Below are 24,756 nucleotides of genomic sequence, written 5' to 3'. Positions count from 1 at the left end.
GTAGCGACTGAAACATGAGGCGGCCTGGTGCAGCACATTCAGTTGCCTGAGAACATCACAAACGAGAGATTCAGGTGGGTTCCAGATGAGTCTCTCGAAAAACCAACTTAGTTCGCAAATGAATGTATATTCGCTAAGTTCACTGACGCAGTTCATTAGGTCACACTCCTACGCATGTAACAGCTTGTGGAGGAGAAGATTTACGGGATAGACATGACCGTTTCAGACACTTTTCTGAGTGCGGTACCCAATCCACTGTGGTCAGAAACGGGAGACCTTGTGCCTTTCGTTTTTAACCTCTATATTTCTCTCATCAAAATGAAACGTGATCAGACCGCAGCCACTGTAGTTCGAAGTCCTGGCCTACTGAGGAACTCAGTCACTGAGAGTCAGAACCGTCAGTTAGTCGTTCTCGATCTGTTTCGTAAGGCGCTTCGGGAACCCGGCATTACATCCAATAAACAACAGGGTTTGTAATGAGGGCTCTGTACTTCAACCAGATCAGTGCAAACAACTAGTGGGCCGTAAGTAGTAGTATAGAGTATATAGTAGTATACAATACAGTATACTGCCTCACTTGTTTCGGCTTCTGATTGTATAGTTGTCTAGTCAAGTAGCTTGCGCGTTGATTTGCGGCACGCAGTCTTTAAGGTCTACAGCAGTAAGTTGTTTGTAAACTGATTCGTCCTTATATCGAAGGGGCATGAGGGGTGTTGCATACAGACAAACACAGATTGCAAGCCCACATGAGGCCTCAGTAACACCAGACGTTAACCCGTTTCAAAATGAGTAGAACCTGTTTCAGGTTTCAAAAAAAGTGCAGCTGGTGCAATTCACGCCCGCGTCTATTTAAAAACGATCGATACAGACAAAGACATCACCATTGCTGTTGCAGGTCTCTTGGGGACTGGCCATAACATCCATGGACTGGTAGATCAGGTCTGATCTTGAAAGCCAATGGGAGAGCATAGGGACAATATGACATTGATCAATATTCACTACGCCTAGGATTATCTTACTGGATTTGAACTATTGATTCCCTTCGATCATTGTGCGTAGACCGATGGGGAGAGAGAGAGCGCTGTCAACACTAATGCGCATCCGTGAATCTAACCTCCACTAAAAAACGGCCACTCAGAGCGGTCCGTCAGGTTGCTCGGTAGGCTTAGTGTGTGTCAACCAAAAAACTGGGATGTATCCATCAGGAAGGCCAGATTCCTGAAATCAACCGCTGAATGGCCGAAATCTACCGAGACTCTAATCTCCGCTAGAGGTTGACCAGACAGACAACGCCCCCTCAATATGCAGCGCGTCACAGCCTTGTATCAAATCCAGACAACGCGAGCCAGCGTTGATCAAGGTCAGGCAACGCCCCCGCAATATGCAGCGCGTCACAGCCTCGTACCAAATCCAGACTGCGTGCGTCACCGTTGGACCAAGTTCAGACAGTGTCCTCCAATAAACAGCTTGAGACCGTTGTACTTACGCACTCGCACGCACTCACACTCGCACTCACTTGTTCGGACCATAACTGTTGTGTTCCTTTCTGTGGGTCTTTTTTGGCACCAGGCGCTGGAGCGGGTCAGCAGTCAGATACAACAGATTGGTGAATTGGAAGATATGACAGAGTCTAAAAGAATACCAACGAATAGTGCTCGCTAATTTGCACACATCAGATGGAAACTAAAGGGAGCCCCGAAAGAAAAGGTGTCTCATTTTCTTCAAGAAACTCCGGACTATTTATTTCAGTGTTTGATACTCACATTGGAAAAATAAACAGCCAGCCAACTACCGTTAACCGGAGGTCGACATTTACAGGATAACTTCTGACCACATATTAGGATTGTGGCCCACGCTGACCTGCTCACCGTTATGAAACGCAACCGAATACCTAGTGCGCTAGCATCCATGCTCTAAATATCGCATGATTCGTGTGGTCCACTTATGTCGTTTGAGCACTACTATTGACCATGCCCGCTGTATCGTCCACACTATGACTAGGTGGCTTGAAGGGCTCGATATCGATCGTTTGGACGCATAAAATCCGACAATCCAAGGTCATGATGCTGGTGGACTCTGATTGGTCCCATCGATTCGCCACGGTTATGTTCATTCAGTTTAACTCACTGGGACTTCATTGTTACTCTGTTTGGAATAATGACAAGCACCCATTTCTTTGACCGAGTTTTTAATGAGCAAAGTTTTGGCTGATTTTATAAAAAATAACAAAGGTTGTACCCAAAGCTAGTGAGGAAACGTCATGGAAACCTTGATGATAGTATCGGGAGGTTTTGAGAGCTGGATGAAGAGTTCGTTTTGCAGGTAAAATAACTGTGTGATTAAAAGACGAGCAATGCCGTATTGTTGTTACGTCTTCGTTATGGATCCTCGGTACCGTGAGTTACAAGTATCTCCAGCACGAATTTTTGTTGATGTCTAAAGTCTTCGGACAAGAGCGGCTTGCCAGCATTATGAGTAACCCAGTCGTATAAACGTAGCACACTACTCACAAGGCTGCTGAAAACTTTTTGACAGCCCCACTGGACGCAGTCCCCCAGTTTCTGTCAGCTTTATATATTATTTGAGCTCAAAATTAGGCTAACACACTCATCTACATACCATAAATACACCTGGGAGCCAGGTGAGTCAGTGCATTATACTACTCCTAAAGTTGCTGAAAAATTCAGCAGACTACTTATAGTTTGGTGGGAGTCTTGGGAAGAACTTTAGGAAAACGAAGCGGCTTGGTTACAGTCCCTGGCTGGTGTGCTTCACGGGCAAGCACTTTTCAGTCCTGGAGATTTCACCGGATAGCACAAGTTAGGAGTGAACTGCGTACTCCAATCCACATTCACAATCACTGGTCATTTCGCCGTAATTGAACTATTGTTTTTTGTTCAAATTGGTCAATTATCATACGATTGTCCTTATCCTGAGGGTATGCAGAGTTTCTGTTTACAGCGTCCGTCCGCAGTGATCGATCGAGCGCGGATTGCAAATACACCCTCAGGGCGAATAGAGTAGTTTTTGATACCCATCCCAACCATATTGGGCTAACGATGTTATCCACACTGTTGGTCAGACCACTACCACTTTGGCAGCTTTTTATATTGTTTTTTGAGCGATTTTTTCCCCACTTCGACCGGAAACAAATGAATCGTTGCTAAACCGGAGAATGCTGTGGATTTTTTTGGAAAAAAGATAGTTGTACAACGGTCGTCTTGCATTGTGATGCGAAACACCGCTTGGAAACATGGCAACTAAATTAGGGAAAACGGCCCCGGAATCCTGGGATTGTGAGCCTGCGCCTAAATTTGAATTATCGATTTACTGTTAGCTTTGCGCCCACAATCAGCTGGGACTTCACCAATAGAATCAATAGCGAAAGCAAACGAACTACACTTTCAACCAGTGACCAACAAAATTGCTTTAACCTTTTACGTCTTACCTGTACACTTTTATGAGGTAATGGCATGTGTAACAAGTCAAGTTAGTGTTCAAACCCCTTTTAAAACGAAAAGATATATCATTCCCGAGGAAGGAGGCGCAAGAGTGTTCTCCTTGTCCAACAGTCATTTTTCTGAGTGGATAGTGTGGATGGTGAATTATGTTTCAAAATTGACTTAAAAACAGGCTGAGTCATCGGATTTGCAAGGCCAGCAGGGTTGGTTCGAATTGTCAGGTTTTTTCTGGAAACTTTACGTTAATGGAAGCATACGTGACTGTTACTGGTAGTTGAGTTTCGATCGCTGCCAGTGACGCTAGATCCTAGGTGAAACTCTTTGGAGGCGGTGAATTTAGCTTGCAGGATGTGTGCATCTACTGTGGTCCTACATTACGCGAACCAGAGATTAAATCATACGTTTGAATATTGAAAACGGAATGGGTCTGAGAAAACTGAAGCTAAGTTCTACCAGAAAAGACCTATGGGTGTGTCGTCCAGTTAGGTGCTATCCGGTTTCAAGTTGACGCCCACCTACGTAGGATGGTTCCAGACTGATGTGACGGTAATACTACGAGATGAGACATGCGAGTAGTATGTTCTCTCGTGAATCCGCTTCGCGTCTCTTGAAAAGTGAGATCTATTATGGAATTAGTGGAGTCGCTTTGTAGCACCTGCTTAAATTTGAGTAACGGAAAAGTTTAGGAAGACTCGTTCAAGGAGAAGATGGATATTCAGATTTGTAAACATATTAGAGTTTTGCATATTAGAGTTTTGCTTCCATATCCAATAGTCTGTAACTGTCCAGTTGGTGTTTCCCTAATAAACAAATCCACAGGGAAGGCATTCTTCCTTTCACTGGTATGGTATGACCGCTCTATCAGTGACCTGTGAAGGCCTGCCTGGGATAACTCAGCGGTCAAGGCACGAAATTACTGATCGGAAGGTCCATGGTTCGCATCCGGCTTCGACACTTCGACTGCTCCAGCCTAGGTTTGAGCAACCAGTATGTCAGGCTTCATGTTGCCTTTGGATAGCTTGGTTTCTAAGCGCCGAAAAGATGTTACTTTTAAGTTATTATTATTTTATTTATATATTGGTTGACATTTATTTTACCCGCTGAGCCTACTTATTTCACTCAGTAGTCAGTACCAATGACTCATTGAAAGCTACTCAAAGTGGACTAAGAAACAGCTTTCAATAATTTACTTTAAGTAACTAGAAGCTTGATTCAATTCTCATTTTGGGACAGCTGAAGGCATCTACAGCCTGGGGTTTCACAGTCAAGCCTGGGAATAATTTCTCCCGAAACGTTCAGAATTACAGCCGGATCTCAAGGGTGCGAGTCTTTCGGACGATCAAACTCTATCACACGGATGATGCGTCTATTGCAAATCGCTAGTTCTACCGTAAAATGAGTAGACTGACCGCTTGAGTAGAGTTAGCAGATATGGCGGTGAATCGTTTTGGTTACTGGTGAAGAAGCAAAACTGGAACTCTGTGTCGTCAAAGCCTACCTGAAATGCGCGGAAACAAGGGGTCGAAAGTGGTGCTGTGACTTCCTGGAGGACTACATTTTCTACGTCATGAAGAGACTGGACTTTGCCGCTATGTGAAGGCTTAAGTATGTCCATCATTCGCCGAGCTGTACTCGAGAGTATGTATGTGACACTCGCAGGACTTCTAACACCACGTGGTCAGATCACGTGGTCCTCCAGGGTTGGAGCAAGTGTAACAACTAGTCCATTGAAAAAAGTACACTGCTATTGCAGTCCTACACCAGAGGCCACTGTCCAGCGGTTAGATTTAGCATGCAGGTCTTGTTTAAGCCTAGTGGCTCTCGGATCATTCCAGTCCACTTTTAACCGTGAGCCGCTTTGAAAAGTTAGTGTCCTCTTCTGGGGTCACCAGCAGTGATGCGGATGACGAAGTCATGGTACGCTTACTGTCCTCTTAGTTAATGTTTTGCAATCCTGACACTTTTTGTGACGATCTACCGAAAAATCATGTGTGTAAACCTTAGAGCTAAATTCTGTTGGATTTCCCCCCCCCTCCCCCAATTTATGGTGGGGGTCCACTACGAAAAAAAAAAGGANACAAAGGACGACAACTTCTAATCCTGAACGTGAAAAACCAACAGGCCAAGGGAGTAGAACAAAACCGGAAAAAAACAGATATGCACTTTCAAACCGAAAGGGAGGATTACATCAGGGGAATACACTCTTTTGCGAACAAATTCGGCTTTTTACGAGAGTCTGACCTGGAAATCAGCTGAATATCTTGTTTATGATGTTGTTCTAAGCAAGGGAATGTACTGCACCACACCGCCTCATACTTCAGTTGGGACGATATTCGAGATATCGCGACGCATGTATAGACGTAACACACTACTTAAAAGGTTGCTGAAAACTCTTGGACGACTCACGACCAGTTTTGCCCTTTTTGGAGCTCATCAGGTAAGTGCAGTCCCCAAGTTTTCGTAAACCTGATGTCCTACTTGAATCTTAATTGGGCTGATTTCGAGAAACACACTCATTCGCAAATCAATTTGGTTTTCACGAGAGACTCAGCTGAATCTCTCGTTTATGATAGTTTACAACTGAATGTGCTACACACGGGCCGCCTCATGTTTCAATTGGTACGGTATTCGAGACATCGCAGTATATTTGCATAAAGGAAACTACTCATAAGGTCGCTGAAAACTCTCCGATTAACGCTGATCATCTCTTGCCACGTGCAAACACCCAACCTGCACCAGGCTTGCACAGACCTGTATGCGACATCTCTTCTTGGAGATAACGAGTGTGTTCTAAGGCTAGCAGCTCCAAACACACAGAGTGACTTTGGGTTTCCGGAGATCCAAATCACCAATAGCTAACAGTACATGCTTGGCGGGATCTCATCTGTACAGGGAACCATTTTGCACATCCGTCATGGGTGTACCCGTTAATTGTAATGAATACAGGACAATTCAGCTGTCGAGGCGTTTTCAGCAACCTTATGAGTAGTGTATTACAAGGGCGGTTGCAGTTTACTGCTCACAGTTATTCGGCTTCGTCGTATACACTTGTGTGATTCGCTTACTATAGCGGTTATTACTTGCGTAAACTCACACCCCTCTTTTTCCACCGTGAACACAATTCTATGGGGTAGAAACATCCCGACAGGTTGAATTTTGAAGAGTTAAACTGTTTACAACAACACCTTAGGTTAGGCAAACATGAAGGTGGATACACACACACACACACACGGACCAACGAACAAGTCCCTTCACAAGACGTTTCCACACCGGACGTTGGTGAATCAAGAATTTATTACCACTCAAAATTCACTCACGCATTTTGGCGATCGAGCAAACGCGTTTCCGGTTTCAACGACAAAAGCCCACTTGCTAGATTCCTCACTTTCTCACTTCCCAACCTGGTCTGTCATAAATGTTTCCCTCGAAAAAAAAACGAAACACGTGAGGCAGACTGAAACGGTCTTTTTCCAGAGAAAATGCTTTTTATCTGATGGAATCAGTCCCCATTCGGCCGATGCTCCTTCTATGTTGAGACAGTTGGTTGGGGATGAAGAACACCCTCCCTCCCAACAATGCCTATTCCGATGAAGTACCCGTAGGCCAATCGCCAAAACGTCCTCGAGAGTTAAGAGCATGTCAACATGAAGCATTCAACACAATCCAACAGACACCGGGTTCCCAAATCACGGATTCGTTTTTATCAAACATCACACTCAACTCGTAATCCTGTAGGTAAATTAGAGCAAATGCAATATTGTTTTTTGATAAAAAAAAATTGTAAATAGCAAATGGCGCGCTTCAGACTGACCCCATGTGAGCACTTCTCACTCACCGAGCCATTCAACCACTCAACCATTCAATCACATTGTTGTTCAGCCACTCTTAATCAAACTGTTAAGAGATCAACTACCGGGCAGAAGGAATCTCCAGTGAAGTTCAGGGTGCTTCCGTGATCGATCATCACGTGACGCTGAATTCCAATCCGCTTTGGTGCATTTGTGAGCTTCTACAGAGGTCGTATACATAAAGAGTGGAGAAACGTCTCTGTTTGACTAGTTAGGAAATCAGAAAATTACTCAGCTGCATAAAGATTGCTTTTGATCACCAATCACTCAAAGGAGAGACACTGCTCAGAAGAAAAACTTGGTTCTGATAAAATGTTGACGGCTAAAGTTGGGTTCCTAATATACCCCCGCAAGACAGACACTTTAGTTTAGTAAACATATACAACTATACGTGTGCTCGAAATTACTGACCGAAAGGTCTGTGGCTCGAAACCAATCCCACCGAGGATATTTCATCTGGCCACATAAGAACAAGTTTTCCTTCAACACATCGGAACCAAGTTACCGCAAGCCAGTCACGTGACTGCTAATTCATCCAAGTGTCATTCGTCCCAGTTTACCGTCCGTCCACGAAGCACTTGTTTCTCTTGTCGATGCTGGGGAACGGTAAGAAATGCCCTCGGTACAGAGGTGATTACCGTCGATTACACAGTCGAATTTGTTAGCTAGTTTAAAAAAAACATGGATATGAATGCCGGTTTTCTGACTTTTGAGCTATTTTGGTTTAATCTTCAGGAATCATCATCACTGTCAGCCGCAGGAACCCTGTACTTGTGGTACAGCGGTTGTAGCTGCCACAGTCTCGTCCACCGATGATTTGCGAAGGTGGGGTAGGTAGTTGCGCACTGGAGGCGGCGATTGATAAACTGGTGCCTGTCAGTGGATTTTCGATGGGGGGGGGGGTGGAAAGGGAGCTATGCATTGAAGGCAGTAACTTGGATGCACGAGCGCTATGAAGGGAGCGACTGGGCCATGTCTGACAATGTCTTTAACCATGGATATGGCCCGTCTCGGGGTCCCCAACCAGGTAGACGGCAATGACCAGTGCAGCCGAGTTTGCTGATAATGAATTTCACAGTTCGCTGCCGAATCATTGTTTGACCTCCCCTTGCACGTTTCCATCCTTCGCAACCGATGAATCGATATCTGACAAACCGATTTAAGCTGGGGGCAGTTTCATCCGACGGGAATAATACCAACTATGTTTGTGTGTATCGATCCCACAAATAAACGGATAGATTTCCAGCATAAGAAAACTTTTGTCATGCACCAATTCCGGCGAAAATAGCATCCGCTAATCAATATCAGAGCAGATTTTGTCTGAGTGTTGGGATCGATTCCGCGCTACCAAGGGTAAGTTTGCTTTTTCCAAAAAATTTGAAGAAAAATACCCGTATCCAGGCTGTTTGTGACGGCACTCAGCACGGGAGCTCATCTTTAGGATGCTTCGACAAAATGAAGGCCATCGTGCCACATGAATGTCTACGACGCTGAACAATTCATCTCCAGAATGCAGAGCAGCCTCCCGTTATTGATTGACACGCTGTTTCACAATGATGTGCAATTTACTTGCGCCGACCTTGCAGTCAGTCATTTGTCCCGTTTTTTGGTACGATCGATTTAAGCCTTCCCTCTAGAGCGTTAATCACTTGCGGTTCATTTGAGCCATATCGATTGATGCATCGGAATCGAGAATAGAATACATCTGCTTGGTTTCCATGTGTGGATTCGACACCCAGCTAAGGGGTTCTCTTGTTTACCCCGGCATATCCAAAATCGAACGTTCTTTTGCAACTGTCATACTTTTTACTTCCACTGTTGCTTCTGTACCGCACTGCAAACATGGGATATGACGAAAGGGCCCATTCAGAAGCCATCTTTTCACGTATATCATGTCAGAATCCATCTGGAGGCCGTCGACTGTTGTCTTATTGTCTTATGGTGTGTAAAGTATCCAGAAGATCAGTCATGCTCACACTTTTTTGCTATAAAGTAGAAACAGAACATAAGGTTGACGGGACGGCGATTATCTGATGAACCCCAAGAAGGGCAAAACCGGTCATGGGCCTTCGAAGAGTTTTTAGCAGCCTTATGAGTAGTGTATTACGCCTAGAACAATAAATGCTTTTAAAACAGGACCAAGATGCCGCACGTTGCTGGAAGGTTCTACTATAGGGAAGCAACTCGTCCAGTGTAGAAGAAACATTTTTTGTGAGCAGACTCTACACACATATATACAATAAGAAGAAAACCGTTGAGCTGTAATATCCTTTCTATGTCTGGTGATCACGCCACCCAAAGGAAAATGACCCAAGTTGTTAGAGCGCGAATTTGTTGACCGAAGGGTCCATGGTTCGAACCCGACCTCCGCCTCTCGACTTCCCCTGTCTAGGCTTGGGTAACGCGTGGCAGTATCCCAGCCCTCGTGTAACCTTCGGGTGGCATGGCAGTTAGGCACCGCAAGGGTGCTTCTGCTGGGCAATTTCCAAGGAAGACCGAGGGCTGTGTTACTGACAGATTACCCAAACTTATGCAGTGGCAGTCTAGATGCCTGGGTTGGGTTCGAACCACGGACCTTCCTATCAGTGGGTTTGTGCCTTTAGCTGTCTTGAAATTCCTCCTGTAGAAGGAAAGGGGATCGAAACACGACCAGGTGTGAATGAGGGCAACAGGCAAGGTGTACGTTGCCGTCCAGATGTGTCGTAACCAGAATACTCACTATGCCCCAGCTTGCACGACTGATTGAACTCTGTCTTTTGGGACGGGCATTAACTGTACTGTACACGGAAGACAAGCGGAAATAGTCCGACGGACCAAATCAGGCAATGAACTATCACGGTGAGACCGAATATTCAGGTTCAACGGAATGAAAGACAGGTTCGAGGCATGACATTCGAAATGGGCATCTTTCGCGACATAAGACTACCGCCCCACCACGTACTTTTGTGGTCTTGATACAAACATGGCCTTGATTTAAACTACCTAACTGTTGGTAGTATGAAGAGATTCTGTGATTTCCAATAGATATTCAGTCCTTTAAGTGAAGCCAATCTATACTGAAGAGCCAATAAGAGCTGGACAACTGCTTCATCCTCATTGGGCGCTGCTCACAAAACTTGAATCTGAGACCTCCCGCCAAGCAGAGTGAACAAGGCTCGGTCACAAGTGGCTGAGCAGCGTTGTGCTTGGCTCAAACTCAGATGGGATATATCAGCCTCCATCCCTCGACCCAGCCAACCATATTCCTTGGTCCCGAGGTCATGTGTTTACCAGTTCTTCGAGTGCCAACTGCCTTGACGACTCCATTCGTTGATCTAAAAATCAGTGTCAACACAACAGTAATTTGCAGTGATTCTTGAAAAGCGATTTACAGATTGCTCGAGAGCAGACGAAATGAGCGAACAGCAAGAGCCCCGATTTGAAGACAGGATCCCCATTCTGTCTGCCTAGTAGGAATGCATTTTCGTGTGAATCTTTCGAAATGTGACACTTTATCGGATGAAAAATCTTTCTTTAACTTTCTTTAGGTTTTAACTAACATCGCCTTTTGCGGTTTTGCAATCCGCCAGATATCGGGTTATAAATCAAACGAAATCCCACACGGTACGGTAGTCCTACCTTGTCATTTTGAGTGACGTTTGGTATCCTTTGTCAAGGTCACGTTCGATTCGTGTTTACGAATACCATAGTTTATATTCTGTGTAAAAAGTCGCAATCTCTCGGCTCAGGTTGATTACGTCATGTGTGTGAGTTAACTCCGTTTCTGGATAAAATCCCGACAGACGCAGCTGACTGGTGGAAAATGGAAAGATTGTTGTCCGCATCAATGTATGCACTAATCTTGGTTTGTCCTGTTGGTATCAAGGTTACATCCAGGTGGAACAATTCTAGTGACAAAGGTATTTTGGCATGGGTCAAGTGATCCCTCAGAAAAAAGGACAAGCCCTTTTGCATCGTTGGACACAAAATAGAGAGAGGCCTTTTGGCGGTGCATTCAGTGAGGAGTATGTCAAGCGAATGGCTGGGCTCCCCGTTAAATGGAATAATCCAAAAAGTGACTTATCGTTTGAGGGTTCCTGAGTGAAGTTCCGGACGCGGGACGTATCTTCTCTGCAGTATAGCTGCTACACGTGTTCCGTAGTTGTCCGTGGAGACTTGCGGAGCTCTGTTGACTTTTTGTCCTGTGGGCGTCAGTGTGGGTTGAGCTTGGTTGTATGCCTATTTATTGTGTGCGGTGTGGAGAGAGGGGTGTCCCTTCGTGTTTGATGCTTGCACGAACATGAATACAACTTGACTTGATGTGTTGAAGTTCATAAGCCTGGCGCGTTACGCAAGCGGTAGCCGAGTCAACAAAAATGGATGAGAATTTGCAGTGTCGGTTGCAACTGGAGCAGGAATTATCGCGTAGTCTGAGTGTTTGTGAAGCGTGATCTGATGAGTGACCTCTACAAGACCACACTGGTGTGCATAACTTTTTTCTTGCTTGTAGCTGGTCACAACACGGCAAACTGACAGCAAAATACTCAGCAACCTCTTCTGCCGGAATTAGTGCCACCAAAAGTTCGATCATCTCATATATCTTTGAAAGTGGTCACATGATCAACCCAAGCGAGGGGTTTTATTTAGTCTGCAGAGTGCCCCATAGTCAAAGATATTGATCGACAGGCGCCGCTTGACCGCAGTCAAAGCAGTTCCAACACAGTCACGTGACCGGACACATGCCGTCAAAGACGACTTGCACGAATTTTGAACTTGCTTTGATCTTATGAGATGCGTCACCGGAACTACCAGTGTATCGGTGGATGCTACTGATGGGGCATGCGAGTAGTGCGTTCTCTCGTAAATCCGCTTCGCGTCTCTTGTAAAGTGAGATCTATTACGGAATTTGCGAGGTCGTATTTACTTGCATTTGAGTGAATGAATTTCCAGGAAAGTCCAGGAAGACGCGTTCAAAAAGAAGACGGATATTCAGTTTTTGCAAGCAAGATGCATATGAGAGTTTCGCTTCCCTGTTCAATAGCCCGTAACTGTTCACTTGGCATTTCCTAATAAATAACTCCGCAGCAAAGGCCTTCTTTCTTCCACCAAGTGAAGCCAATCTATGGTGAAAGGTCAGTTACAGCCGAATAGCGAAGTTCTCAAACTCATCATCATTCAACTGGGGCAGCACCCTTTCGGTACCTAACTGTCATGCCTCCCAAAGGAAGCAGGAGGGCTGGGATGGGGGTAGAGGTCAGGTTTGAACCATGAATCTTCCGGATAGTGAATCGCGCCCTGAGCCATATCGCCCCAGTTCTCATACTTTTAGCCAGGAAATCGCTGGTGCTCGTTTGGGTGCGCACGAAAATTTGTTTTACTCCGAGCGAGTCTTGCTTAGTTCGCCTACAGATACTCGCACACCCGTTTGTGTGTAACTCGTTGGATTGATTTCGAGGTAAGCTCACGTTGCTCCAAAGCACAACAACCAAAGATGGACAGAACCATTTCATTAAATAATCAGCCCAGATGCTGTTGGCCTACACGTAATCATTTGCATCTAGATGAAGGCTTGTCACACGCTCTTCGTAGCGAGCCATCCGGACAAGCGAATGGCATCAAAATTTCTCGTTGACTGAGTAATTCAAATACAGCAATGAACAGCCAGTTAAACATTCGCTTTGAAGTTTCGTTACGGTTTGAAATGGCGCTTTTATTTCGATTGAAAACAGTCTAAATGGGCACGCTAAAACCAAGCAATTGTCATCCTGTGTGAGCATGCGTTTAGACTGCATTAATGCAGCGAGCACCAGTTTGAATCTTGGTAACACAAATGCGTTTTCTGCGCGTTGATCAGGTAAATGTTGACCTGTTTTCCGAGCCTGACAATCAGCTTGTATGAATAACGAAATAAGAAGCTAAGGTTGGATTCATAAACGTGGGTACACACACGATTGGTTGTCGGAGGACCCCAATTCGAACCTAATTGGACGCCGTGAGACAGTCTAGGGGTCCGCTGAGCGACCTGGTTGGTCGATTCGTGTCACATGACTAAGGCAGACTGAGCGTTCGTGCCAGTCGTTTTTGATGGCACAGTACCAGGCCTAGAAAACGTATTGCGACTGCCTCGGTTGTAGTCAAAGCGTTGCCGTTGGATCAATACTGGACGTCAACAATGTACACATCATTTCCTTGATCGACAAAGCAAGTTACTTACAAGATTTGCGAACAGGATAGCAGCAATCAGAGTTGGTTGAAACAGAATAGAGAAAGATAGTAACACAAATGCCTTGCGATATAAAACGGTCAGTCGTGTTTTGCAGTAACAAGTGCAGTCTGGTGTAAAAAGGGCCAAACAGTCAAGTAGTGTTCAATCCCTGGTCGTAAGGTCGCGGGTTCGAAGCCCTCTGAGTTTCGTCAGAGGCGCACCGCTTATGTATTCCCAACAAGAAGGAGATCTCTGAACAATGTTTCATCGCTTTTCAAAAACCACTGGTTCCACTTATCGTCAGATGCAAGCATACCATATCAGGATGATTCCTCTGTTGTGAATTCCTGGGCATGTTTCGATCAACTTTCAAACCTTGTGGCAATCAGACAAACTCATTTCGATGTTCTTTTGGCCATTTTAAATAAACTCGTTGTGATCAGGAGTGCAGTACAAATCTAGTTTATAACTTGTTTTCGAAACTGTGGAATATCCAACTGACAATAAGTTGAAACGAACAAACAAAAAACAGAAGAGGTTCGTGAAACAACCGGAGCAAACAAGTCAGCCTCACTTCTGGTAATCAGGGCGGTCGTAAGTGCAACCTCTTTTGTGTGACTTATTGCCTTAGAAGTATCATCGTACTGAGTGCACAATCCAGACCAATTTGGTCGCATACGAAACACCAGCAATTATGGTTTTCGCGAAGCGATAAGTCGGTAAGCCAATTACTTGTATTTGTCTCTCCCTCTTCATGATTAAGATCCCAGACAGACACGGTTAAAACACCTAGTGAGATGTTGAATCAACTCAACCGAATGAACATTTTACGAGATATTTGTTTTTTCTGTTTTGGAGTAAAGTTTGGTATGTTTTTTTTATGAACTGGGTGTTTCCAAACCCATGGTTCCCAGGGAGTTTGAAATAAGTTTGCTTCCCAAGTACTTTTAGTTCATCTGAAGTTTCAAAAACCTGTAAAACCGGTATATTTTGTAATGTACTACTCTTAAGGTTGCTGAAAACTCCTCCACAGCCCATGATCGGTTTCGTCCTTCTGCTTTAGGCTCATCAGGTAGGCGCAGTCCCCGAGTTTCCGTCAACCTTGAAACCAAATTGCACGAAATTTGCGAATATACACTCATTTTCAAACTAATTTGGTTTTTCGAGAGACTCACCTGGAACCCAGCTGAATCTCTCGGTTTTGATGCTTTCTTTCTCCAACATAACTGCGACTTAGTTACTATTTTAGGTAGGCCTTGTTCAAACACATGTGTTTCCAAGCTGGTACACGCAAACTCAGTAAAGCATTTAAAAAGTACGATGCGACCTCAAGCTAGTCCATGCTGCTTTCCGAAAATGGCCTTATATACATGTTACTTTCCAAGAAGAGATTAGAACAAGACTTGGGTAAAATTAAATCAAACTTCGCGAATATGGATATACGGTGTCCTATGTGGCATTTTACACAGCAGAAAAGCATTTGCGGATTTTTCGCGGACCTAATACACGATTCATAAGTTTGCTGAATACTCTTCGACTGCCCACGACCGGTTTCGCCCTTCTTGGGGCTCATTGGGTAGGTGCAGTTCCCGAGTTTCCGTCAACCTTATGTTCCACTTGAACCGGGTTGAAGTGGCTAAAGTTGTTAGAGGGCGAATTTACTAATCGGAAGGTGCGTGGTTCGAACCCGAATCCCGCCTCTCGACATCCCCTGCCTAGGCTTGTGCAGCATGGCAGTATCCCAGCCCTCGTGCAACCTTCGGGTGGCATCGCAGTTAGGCAGCTGAACGATTCGATCCACTTGGACCCAAGTTGCACGAAATTAACGAAGTCTACTTATTTGCATACCAGTTTTTTTGTGAAGGTTGGCTCACCTGGAACCCACCGGAATCTCTTGTTCGTAATGGTCTTCACGCTTTGTTGAGAAAAAAACATTGATTTAGCTGAGTTCCAAGTAAGTCTAGCGTCAAAACCAAATTGTTGTGCAAATGGGTGTGTTAGTTGGGGGGCGGGGATCTCTTCCTCTGCGGAAAGTGTCCCCCCCCCAAAATACATGTCGCTCAATGCCAAGCTCATTGGATCGACTCGCTAGCAAAGAGGCTCTTTTCCACATTTACTTTTTATTCAAGCGAAATGGCCAAACAAAAAACTCTGGTTCCTGTTTGACGAAAGTGTAATTAAACTAGAAAAGTTCTACACCGAAGAATATCAACCGGAACTGCTTTCACGAGGCCCAGTATGGTTTTTAAAATGGGCAGGTTGATTGAAGAACTGCTAACCTACCTAGAAATTTTACCGGTAAAACTAATCCGCCCGAGACTTTGTCTGCGTGTTTAGAGGATCGATGGTGCTGTATTCCATCCAGTTATGCTGCTTGGAAGTCACTCGGAATCAAATGACACACAACCCTTTTTTGCTGAATAGAAGGCGTCGAGTTTGGTCCCCTCAGACATCCGGAAATTACAACAAGTTCGCAAAACCGCTCAACTTTTGTGAATAGACTTATTTCAGGATGATCAAAACCATTGAATCCAGTTGGACAAAGGAATGGGTGTCAGCTTCGAGGTGCGGTGGTGGAAAGCGCACTTCTACTAATGTTGCAACTCAGTTAGATCACAGTACAGCTTTCGACTTCAGTTGGGGCAGTGAACAGGTTCTGTGTAATAAAAAATGTTTAAATTTCTCACAGGCAAACACAGTGGTTTGAAATCGCTCCAGAGGCCCAAGTGTATTCACCGAACCGTCATGGTTAGTTACCGATGAAACGGTTCGTTGCGTTACGGGAGAGAATACTGTGTCATTCGGTGTTTTTGTGAAAGTAAAGTGGTCTCATTCCAACTCGGTTTCATCCGCAATTCACATATGATTAGACACCAAATGATACGTAGGACGATGGGCTTTGGGTTCAACTGGGCCCAGAAACCACAAAAGGTAATAGTTAGCACGATGCGGTGAAATTCATTCAAGAAAATCCAACTGGCTGTTAAACGGTGAACACTCGTGTTTCTGAGTCACACTGCGGTGGCACGCTATCGGGATTGTCAGATTCCTGAAAATAACCCCAGAACGCCCGGAACCTACTGAGACCCTAAAACGCCACCAAAATCTCAATGGGAAGGCATCCAGGCCAGTCAATCATCCAATCAATTCAGCGAAAGCCGATGAGTGTTCAGGTACGCGAGAGAAGCATGACCACCGAATGTGATCAGCGTTCAGGCATGTCATAGAAGCACTATCGACGTTGATGGGTGTTCACTAAACGCCTACCAGACAGCCTGGGTCAACGTCAGCAATTCACTAGTCACATGACCCAACCAAGCCACACATATGGATTTGTGGTGCTGTAAAAACACGGTCAAAGAGGGTGGTGGGGCAAAAATTACAGAACGTCTGGAGTAGGCGTTTGCAGAGATCTCCTTGGAATGAAATACTATAGTCAAGAACCGAAAGAATATATCAGACAGCGGCCAACGTGTTAGTCTGGCAACCCGGAACACGGAGTGTCACTGGCGGAACACTTAGGGTTAACGTGGGTCTCAAAGGTGTAATGTGAGCGAACCGTGAGCCATTGGAATTTGAATTACACCAACTCGTCAGTTTTGTTGAATGCCAGGAAGATGATTTCTCTATACTCCAAAATTACCGTTCCTGGACAAGTGCACATATCCGTCAACGTCCATATGACACTGGCGGGACTATACTAATTAGGAGCGTCCCAAGAACCAGGCATGTCTGATACCAGATAATATCGACCACTTTAATCATGAAATCATGATTTCTATATCACTTGTCTGTAAGTGAAGCTAATCTTTGATGAAAGACCGGGCAGCTCATCATCGGTGAGTCTAACTTAGATTCTTCACGCATAGGAGCCACACCATGCGGTCACGTTCCCTGACTGATGACCTCTCAGAGGCATGATCCACTCATCGGGTGATTTTTATCCTTCCTATGAGCTAGTTAAATGTACCGTGTTTGTACTTATTTTTAGCGTAGAAGTTGCGTTCACATCATGATCGTGTGAACAATCATCCCGGTGTTCTGGCCCATCTTTTCTTACACACCAAACGGAGAAGCGCTGGAATCGAGTTTCGCTCACCAGCAGAGCGCACCGGGGTTGGAACTCTGGACATCTGACTGAGTAATGTGATTGGTCTGTATCCGCCGCTTGGAGTGGCTTCACTTACAGGACAAAATTACCATTAATATTCGCAAATGCCCACAGACTACTAAAGTGTGATTCAACCGTAAGAGCTCAAACTGGTAAAAAAACTCGCAAAGTGGTTGGTAAACGAGCGTATGATTGGTTTTATTATTGATCTTATTAATGGCATCAGACATGTGCACTGTCCACATCGACGGTTGAATTGTTCACGTTATAGATCGATGAAGACGGAAAAGTGCTCTAACCAACATAGTGAAGCACACTGAACGGTGCTCACTGAAGCGGAACTAAGCAAATCGATGATCTTCTGCGGTTTGTGTTGATTGGCGGCATCTTTTGACGTGTCAGGGTTAAGACCATGGACAGAAATACGCACTCTCACAGGTTATTTGTGAAAAAATGCAAATAGTGGCGTTCAGAGATTCTGTTGCAGCTTATGAGCATTTTTGGGTTTTCTAATGACGAGGCATGAAGAGGTTAAGCGCATGAAAATAGGTGGAAATGTGTCCCCTTCTAGTTTCAATGAACTTTTCGATGGATGATCTGATGCAAATTTCACAGATTATTCATCGCGGTCGTGGCAAGACACCAAACAAGATGCGTCGTTTTCAAAATCAATCTCTCCGTTTTTTCTTCCTATAAGAAGCCGCCAACTTCAATCACATCTCGGCGCTCAGTTTAACTCTTCGTCTTTCGTTCGTCCATATGGAACGAGGTAAAAAGTCACTGAGCTTCCCAGGGAAAGACAGTTTTTAAGATAACAAAATCACTCGCTTGGAACGTGGCGTTTTTTGTCTGGTAGTGTTACACGTGTGTGAAATCGGGACAAAGGCTTCACTCAGAATGAGGAACAGGCAACAATTTTGACCGTGAAAACCCTTCTATTTTGTTAAACCGTTCTAGATGAAAAACGCCGTTTTGCACCCAGATCGCTTGAGGGGTCCTTCCACGAATGACTACCTCTTCTCTACGAAAACTTCATTTCCCTGGGTCCAGGAATATTCGACCTTGAAGAGCTTGAACAAAACAGGGTTTTGTCAACAAATAAATATCCTGAATTTCCTGTTTTGTTATCAAACGAATTAAAACAATTTCACAGATGGCCAGTTTTTGGAGCGCTTAGAGTCGAAAACGGACTGCTAAGTGACCCGGAATTTTTGGTAATCCAAAAGTTATCTGGTTACCAAACTTGTGGCATAGCGACCTGATTTGAAGACAACAAACGGTGGGTTCGTAATTTTCGCGGAACTACTCATCGACAATTGCAGAAACGCAGTATCGCGCCTTCGTTTCAGTCACATTTGGTGAACAGGAACTGCAAATTCGCCTAGCCCCCTTGAGTGAGACACTGGTTGGGCGGTCTTCTGTGAAACCTGTCCTTTAGAGACAAAGGAGCATTCACCTTGTAGGTCGACGCACGCAGGCAACCGAACTCACAAACTGTCGCGCGCAGCTGACGTCCTAACGAGAGCTCTACGAATCGTATGCATATTTTACCTCATCCTCTCGAGTTACGTCAAACCATGAGTCCAGATCTATACAATGATCAGTCATCGCGAAATTCTCCTGCAAAGTATCATAGAAATACCAAACAAGATGGCGGCTTTGTCCTGCCGGTTTTCGTGGTTATATGTCAAGGTCATTTATCTGGTTCAGTGAGTACAAACATCGTCACGGACACAAAGTAGTTGCCAGAATGTGATAAGGTCAGCAGATAAATACAGGAAAATGCACCGGGTGACACAGGTGGGCTGCGTTTCGACGAAAAGATAGGTTAGCACTTGACTTAATCATAAGAGACAGCCAAAAAACACGGGGAAAACAAAAAGCAACCGGAGGGGTAACTACTGTCAAGGCTGTTGTAAGCCACTTGGGGGCTCACGATTGGTCGACCTCTCCGTTAAAGCCAAACTGTTTTATGATTGGTGGAAACTGGGGGACAGCTCAAACCCGATCAATCCGGAACAGAACGGTGATGCCGAAGGTTCTTTAGTAACTGCAATCTAATGATTGAGGCCCTTTTATAAAATGCACTGCGATGGTGGACTTTTAGGCACCACAATCAGTTGAAAAACTTTATAAGCGAGAGATTTCGTCAAGCGAAGAATGGTTTGTAACTGAGTGTGTTTGGTGGGACAAGACAGTTATAAATGGCGTTAACAAACGTCGTTGGCTTTAGACTTGCAGGAGAGAATTTGGCCACATTTTGAACAAGGCAGTGTTGTAGCTACCCAGTCACCCACATATTTGACCGTTCAGCTCACACACGCTCACTGGATCACGAGACTTGTCTTTTTTCATACTCGCAAACCACGTCACATTAAGGTGACTCATCGGACATCGATTATCTGTATCGTTTAGTGAGTGTAGCGACTTCTCATGTGCTAACGCGTTCACGTTGCCGAACCCAGTCAGGACACACAGACTCGCGCGCGCGCAGGGACCAGGATGTCAACCTAGGACACAAATCCACGGACAATTATGGAACACGTGTAGCAGCCATACTGTGGAGAAAACATGTTCCCGCCGTCCAGACTTTCACAGACGATAAGTTCCTCTGTTGACTTGCTCCACATTTCGCGTTGCATTTATTTTTATACGTGTTGCAACCCACCACTGTCAACCATAGTAAAAACTTTCTAAGTTCATATACCTCCTAAACTGTATTATGGCCATCAACAACAGTGCACTAATAGTGTCTCCTACAGCAAATTTCACCGAGTGAAATATCCAAGCTTGATATACTCAGTAGGCTATAATACTTGCGACACTGGGTACTAAGGTCTGTGGTATCAACACATCATAAACGAGAGATTCAGCGGGATACCCGGTGAGTCCCCCGGAAAAACAAATTGTTTTGCAAATGAGTGTATTTCGCTAATTTTGTACAATTTGGGTTCAAGCAGAACATGAGGTAGGCGGAGACTGTGCCTACCTTATGAGCCCTAAGAAGGGCGAAACCGGTCGTGGGCTGTCAGCAACCTTATGAGTAGTGTATTACGTCTATACATGTAGCGCGATTTATCGAATGTCCTACCAAATGAAACATGAGACAGTACATTTCCTTGCTTGGAAACATCATAAACAAGTGATTCAGGGGAGTTTCTTTTAAAAGCCTAATTTGTTTGCAAATGAGTGTATTTCGCTAACACAATGGCGCATTTCAACCAATAACTCAGGTGGTTTCAGGGGACTGAAAGGTGACAACTCAAAACAGACTCTGAATCATTCGCTTCTATCGCACACCTTATGATATAACTCTCCATGTTGTCAACATCACTTTTTCGGTCTCAGCAAGCTACATTTCAGACGTCATAGTTCATTAATTCCGACGGTTTGTCAGAGTCATTGTCCGAGGACTATCTTTAAGCTCGTATGAGCGGTACTCTCACAACGAATGTCACAAGGATAATAGGTAGATTGTACATTTTGGTTCCATTCATGAGGGCTTTCATGTCTGTGCGTAATATCTACCGGGTTTTTCTAAAATGTATGTTCCACTTGAGGTAGACAAACCAAAGCCTGGTGATAATCGCACGTTAGGCATGAGATGAACTTGCACCTCATGGCTTACTGGGATTCTCTTTCAAAAACCAGATGCTCAATTTTCTCTAGAGATACCGTTTGATGATGAAGCGGAATTGCGCTTCAACGGTCACCCTCCTGTGATTTTATAATTGGCGAGTGATAAGAAAATTATTATTTAGTCATCTAATTGATCGAGGTCATTTGCACCCAGGGATGCATGATTCATCGAACGCAACTACTGTCAGGAAGGTCAAATTCCCGAAAATAATGCGAGAATGCTCTACTGAGACATTCAAACTTCACTAGAATCGCAGTAAGGAAGCTGCTGATAGGGGAATCGATCGATTTAGCGACGGCCGACAATGATGAGTGTTCACACGTGACACATAAGCACGGCCGACGATGATAACCGTTCAAGCATTCCTGATTGGACAGTCTAGATCAAGGTCGAAAGTGCGCTTTAAATGACGCGACGCTCCTTGTAACTGTTGGGACTAAGGCAGTTGTGTTTCTCGCTGGCCAGTCTTTATCCGACACTAAGGTACTGGACTGGGAACAGCAGTTAATAACAGCAACAAAGGCTGCTTCTTGGTTTAACGATGATACACTAATGGGGAGGTATGCGAGTAGTATTTTTTCTCGCAAACCCGCTTCTCGTCTATTGAAAAGTGAGATCTCTTACGGAATTTGTGGAGTCGCTCTGTATCATTTACTTGCAACTAAGTACTAGTCAATGAATATCCGGGAAAGTTTAGGAAGACGCGTTCAAGGAGTAGATGGATATTCAGTTTTGTCAACAAGATGCATATGAGACTTTTGCTTCCCTGTCCACTAGTCTGTAGCTGTTCAGCTGGCATTTTCTAGTAAATAACTCCGCAGTGAGGACATTCTTCCTTTCATTGTTAGTAGAGTTCCCTCCATTGTTGTCCGATATGTGCATTCATTGAAACTGTCCAACCGTATCAACCCATATTTCATGATGGGGTTCCACTCAAAAGTTAAGAATTCACCATTGCACATTGTCCAGTGGTTTAAACTTTATTCTTCAGATGTGAGAAGTACATTGAATCCACGAATGTCCGCCCTGTAGGCCATATTACTTTTGGTCCTCCTTGTTCAAGGTCACTGCCAAAACCTCTGGTGCGGATCTCCACCAACTCAGGTCGTTTTTTATGTACGTTTTAGTTCACATAGATTTCTGGGATTAAATGTTCCAACACTCCAGATTTTTCGGAACTTTGAGCCAACGAATTTTGACAAAAGTGACTCTCTGTGACCGTAGTGAGGTGGCTACTACTCATCCTCAATGTTTGAACCGTGTGAGTAGTATGGACCACCAAGCCATCATTCACTGTCACTGTTTTCCTTCGGATATTGGATCATCGGACAAGAGCATTAGAACTAAACCATCTCTTCATCTTTTGGCCCTTTCAGCTGATGGCCGCTCAGGGCAAAGTAAATGAGGATTCAGCTACTTCACACGGCTTTCAGCTTCATAATCTGCCTTGGCATGGACAATCATAAACAGATACCAGGATACTACGTTCTCAGCATCCCACTTGATCAATTTGGACACCATCATCCAACTAGGTGACTTTGCTTAACTAGGTAAAGTGGAAATTAAAGCGTACATACCCGGTACAACTCTCACAACACCTGAAACTGACATTTTAAAACTATGCTTAATTTTCCGTTCCGGAGGAATTTTTTGTTTAACGCAAGTGAACTAAAATTTGTTCATTCTTCTCGCGCGAAACTTTGTGTTATTTTGCGGACTTTTCAATCGTCAGATCAACATGTATATTCGTTTGTTTTTTTTGGGTTGGTGCAGTTGCGTCGTTCGTGGCTTTTTGAGTTACGGAGTTCCTGGGATGCACATTTTGGAATGCTTCATCTGTAGCCAACGTCGGCTCTTTATGCATTCAAGCCTTCGTTATGGAAAAACCGGATCGCGTTTCTAAGCGGTCGACATTCACTGGGTCGGCCGTAAACGATAGCTTACTACCAACCAACTAAAGTCTAAAGCCAAGATTTTCGAGGAAATGATACTACCTGCGTAACGGTGATACTACTGATGGGGAAGGCATGCAAGTAGTATGCTTTCTCGTAAATCCGCCTTGAAGAGTGAGATCTATTACGGAATATGTGGAGTCGCTTTGTAGCGTTTGCTTGGATTTGAGCAACGATCAATGAATATCCAAGAAATTTTAGGAGGTCGCGTTTAAGAAGAAGATGGATATCCAGTTTTTATAAACAAGCTTTGCTTCCCTGCCCAATAGTCTGTAACTGTTTACTTGGCTTTTATTCTCGTAAATAACTGCGCAACGGAGGCCTTCTTCCTATCACCCGTAATGATAAAAGACAAACTGCACAGATGCGTTGATTTCTGTGATAACAAGGCGGTAACGTTTTACAGAAACGCACTCCCTGGCCCCTTTTGATTTTTTGTGTCGTTCAACTTGTTCCAATCGCAACTTTGTGCTCCGATCGGAAACCGTTTATGCGGAAAAGCCAGGGAACACCGCGCGACTATCTTGTCTTGGGCAATTTGACCCAGTCAATTTCTAGCCGAGCTCTGACATCAACCGAAGAACGGTGTACTTGACGGGCACTTGGACAAGACACCGCATTTCTCGTCACTCAACTACTCACTTGAAATCACTTAGTCACACGTTGATTGGCCCCGTCGACCGACGATCTCATGTGAGTTGGCACCGCTCTATTGAAAAAAAGGACTCCCATTTAGCAAACCACGCAGGACATAACATAATCTGTTTTGGCTTCTGGTTGTCCGCGCAGAGAATCGTTTCGTCCTAAAAGTGTTGGTACTGGGCCACCTAAATAACATGTGGTAGAGCAAATCGAAAACTTCAAAACGCAAATCAGTTTCAAAGTACACGGAAATTCATTAGAAAGCAACATTTTTTGAGATGAACACCATCTTCAGACCCTATTCCGTTAAAAATAGGCCTAAAACAGCGGGCTGTTTAGCTCACTTACGACATGCAAGCTGCTGCGATGAATTTGTTGCCAAGCGACCACCTTTTGCACTTCTACGACAATTTTGAAGCGATTTTCTTCGCTTTTTCATAACCAACAATTTCAAGCTTGTAATTTTCCCGCTATTTTTCAACCATCCCATGTGTAATGATTACTGTCTGGCAATTTCGAATCAATCCCAACCACGAGTCTTGTTTCAGTTGATTTGAAAAACGGGGAAGAGCTTTGTTATATCTGCTGATTCGCCGACCTGTGGTATCTGCTGCTAACCCGCTCCAGTGCCTATTGTCGGAGAAAAATGACTCACAGTAGGGAACACAACCGCTATATTCCGAACAAGCGAGTGCGAGAGCAAAAGTTACAACGGCCCCACGCTTTTAGAGGGGACTTTCTGACATTGATCCAGGCTGTTTGATAGGCGTTACTGAACCCCCATCAACATCGATCGTGCCTCTATGAAAAGCCTGAGCGCTGATCACATTCGGTCGTGCTTCTGTGGCGTGCATGAACACTCATCAGGTTTTGCTGAATTGATTGAATGATTGACTGGCCTGGATGCTTGCCGGCTTT

General features: G+C 44.6%; 2 protein-coding genes across 2 annotated transcripts in view; one reads left to right on the top strand and one right to left on the bottom strand.

Moving 5' to 3' along the window:
* The window catches only part of T265_05661 (hypothetical protein), a gene marked incomplete at both ends in the record, with an annotated part of 47,918 nt that overhangs the window by 11,129 nt on the left and 12,033 nt on the right, over positions 1 to 24,756 (top strand). The window lies entirely within an intron of this gene.
* Positions 11,343 to 22,043, bottom strand: T265_05662 (hypothetical protein; the record flags this gene model as incomplete). The annotated part of the gene is given in 6 exon segments (XM_009170727.1): positions 11,343 to 11,490; positions 12,016 to 12,182; positions 12,213 to 12,408; positions 15,368 to 15,408; positions 21,795 to 21,898; positions 21,914 to 22,043. The coding sequence occupies 6 exon segments, from the start codon at positions 22,041 to 22,043 to the stop codon at positions 11,343 to 11,345; spliced, it is 786 nt and encodes a 261-aa protein (XP_009168991.1).

Source organism: Opisthorchis viverrini (assembly GCF_000715545.1).
Source record: "Opisthorchis viverrini unplaced genomic scaffold opera_v5_111, whole genome shotgun sequence".
Lineage (NCBI taxonomy): Eukaryota > Metazoa > Platyhelminthes > Trematoda > Opisthorchiida > Opisthorchiidae > Opisthorchis > Opisthorchis viverrini.
Note: the sequence above shows the minus strand (reverse complement) of the source record. Positions and strands in the feature narration are given on the sequence as shown.